General features: G+C 47.5%; 1 protein-coding gene across 1 annotated transcript; it reads right to left on the reverse strand.

Annotated features, from left to right (window-relative positions):
* Positions 1–33: 33 nt before the first annotated feature.
* TEOVI_000517500 (uncharacterized protein) lies at positions 34–924 on the reverse strand (the record flags this gene model as incomplete). Its single annotated transcript, XM_067222958.1, has 1 exon — positions 34–924. One exon carries the CDS (start codon positions 922–924, stop codon positions 34–36), a length of 891 nt encoding a protein of 296 aa, XP_067079059.1.
* Positions 925–1616: the final 692 nt, after the last annotated feature.

The following is a 1616-nucleotide window of genomic DNA, read 5'->3' on the forward strand; positions in this document are numbered from 1 at the left end:
AATTCTTTAAGAAAAATTGAGGGGGGGGGGAAATTAAAAAAGCAACACTGAAAGCAAAAGAGGGGCCTTGTTAATGACAAATGAATTGCTGCCTGTGGTGTTTGTCTCTGTTGCTGCTTTTTCCACTTTCACTCCCTCTTTAACTTTGCATTTTCCATCGCTATATTCGCAATCTTTGTCCTCTTTGCATTTAGTTTCTTCGGTGTCTGGTTTGCACTTTTTTTCTGTTTTAGCATCTGAAACTTCCTTTTGGGCTGTTATCGCTGATTTTCTCCGCTGTTGCCTGCCGAAACAAAAAGCGAGTGTGGTACCGAATTTTCCAGGCTTGTTTGCGTCTTTGATCATTGTTTTTACAGGGTTGTTGTCTTTGTCGTGAGTGATTTCCTCAGTTGCCAAGGGATCTACCAGATCTGCGGTTAGAGCTGACTCTCCTGCTGGAAGTAGAGCCTTGACTGCCTCTGTTTGGATGTTGGGTTCTTCTTTTGTGTTGACTTTTCCTTTTGTTAAAAGCTGTGAGAGTGCTCTCATGTTACCTTCGCTGGCTAATGTGGCCTTGCTTTTCTGTATGGGGCGTTCAACTATTTTTATTGTTGTAGCTTTGTGTTGGCATATTGTGTTCGCGACTTTTTTCTGTGTTTGCAGATGGCTTTGTGTTTCAGGAGCCGCTTCTACGCAGCCGCCGGTGCCGTCGGCCGAAACGTATAGTTGCTGTTTCACTGTCGCCTGCGACGGCTTTTGCTTTTTTGAGATCGATTTGATGCCAAGAGCTCTTGCTAAGGTGCCGTAGGCTAGGCTGCTGTCGGCTGCTTGTGCACATGCGGCTCCTTTGTACTGGGTTAGCTGGCCGCCTGTTCCTACGTTGCCGACTCCGGCAACGACAATATCGTACTCTGGTGTTAAAAAGGTGCTGTCTGGAACAAGCATGATATTTTTTAATGTATGAAATTCCGCTACCGCTGCGTCTACATGAGGACCGCTGGTGTCGCCTGTGTCGCATGTATTCGGTGCTGCGGCGGGTTGTTGCGTCGGTACTGTGCAGTGCTCGTCGCTTCCCGCCGAAAGCCCAGTCTGAGTCGTTGCACTCGTTGTTGCCGCTGCTGTTTTTAGAGAAGTATGTTCTGAGTGCAGCAAAGCTCTCGTTTGCGCTGCTCTCGATTTCAGCGTGTCTAAAAGTCCTTTGATTGACTGCTCGTTCCTGCTTGTTTATCTCTGCTCGTTGTTCGTATTCTGCTTCCTTCGTTTGCGCTGCGATTGCCGTGTATTGAGCTGCTTTTCTGTCGCTTGTTTCGCATGTCGCTGCCAGCGTTAGGAGAGAAAAGTTGTCGCTTAGTTCTGACGCCCGTTGCCGCGCTTGAGAAATCTGGCCTTCAAAGTGCATGATGAGCTTCTCAAGGTACTTTACTTCACGACAGGGGGAATTGACTGCTTCTATGGAAGTTTCCGCTGCACCCCCAAATATATTTGTCACTAACACAACTTCTTGCACCGCTAACAACAGCGGCGTCATACTCTGTTTCTATTTTGGCTTCGTTTGAGGTCGTTGTGGGAGCCGTGCTGGTTTGGAAAAATCAATCGTTTTATTCTTGCTGTACAGGTCGCACAGCTCGGCACTACAT

This window comes from Trypanosoma equiperdum (assembly GCF_001457755.1).
Source record: "Trypanosoma equiperdum strain OVI genome assembly, contig: ctg_1722, whole genome shotgun sequence".
In the NCBI taxonomy this organism is placed as follows: Eukaryota; Euglenozoa; class Kinetoplastea; order Trypanosomatida; family Trypanosomatidae; genus Trypanosoma; species Trypanosoma equiperdum.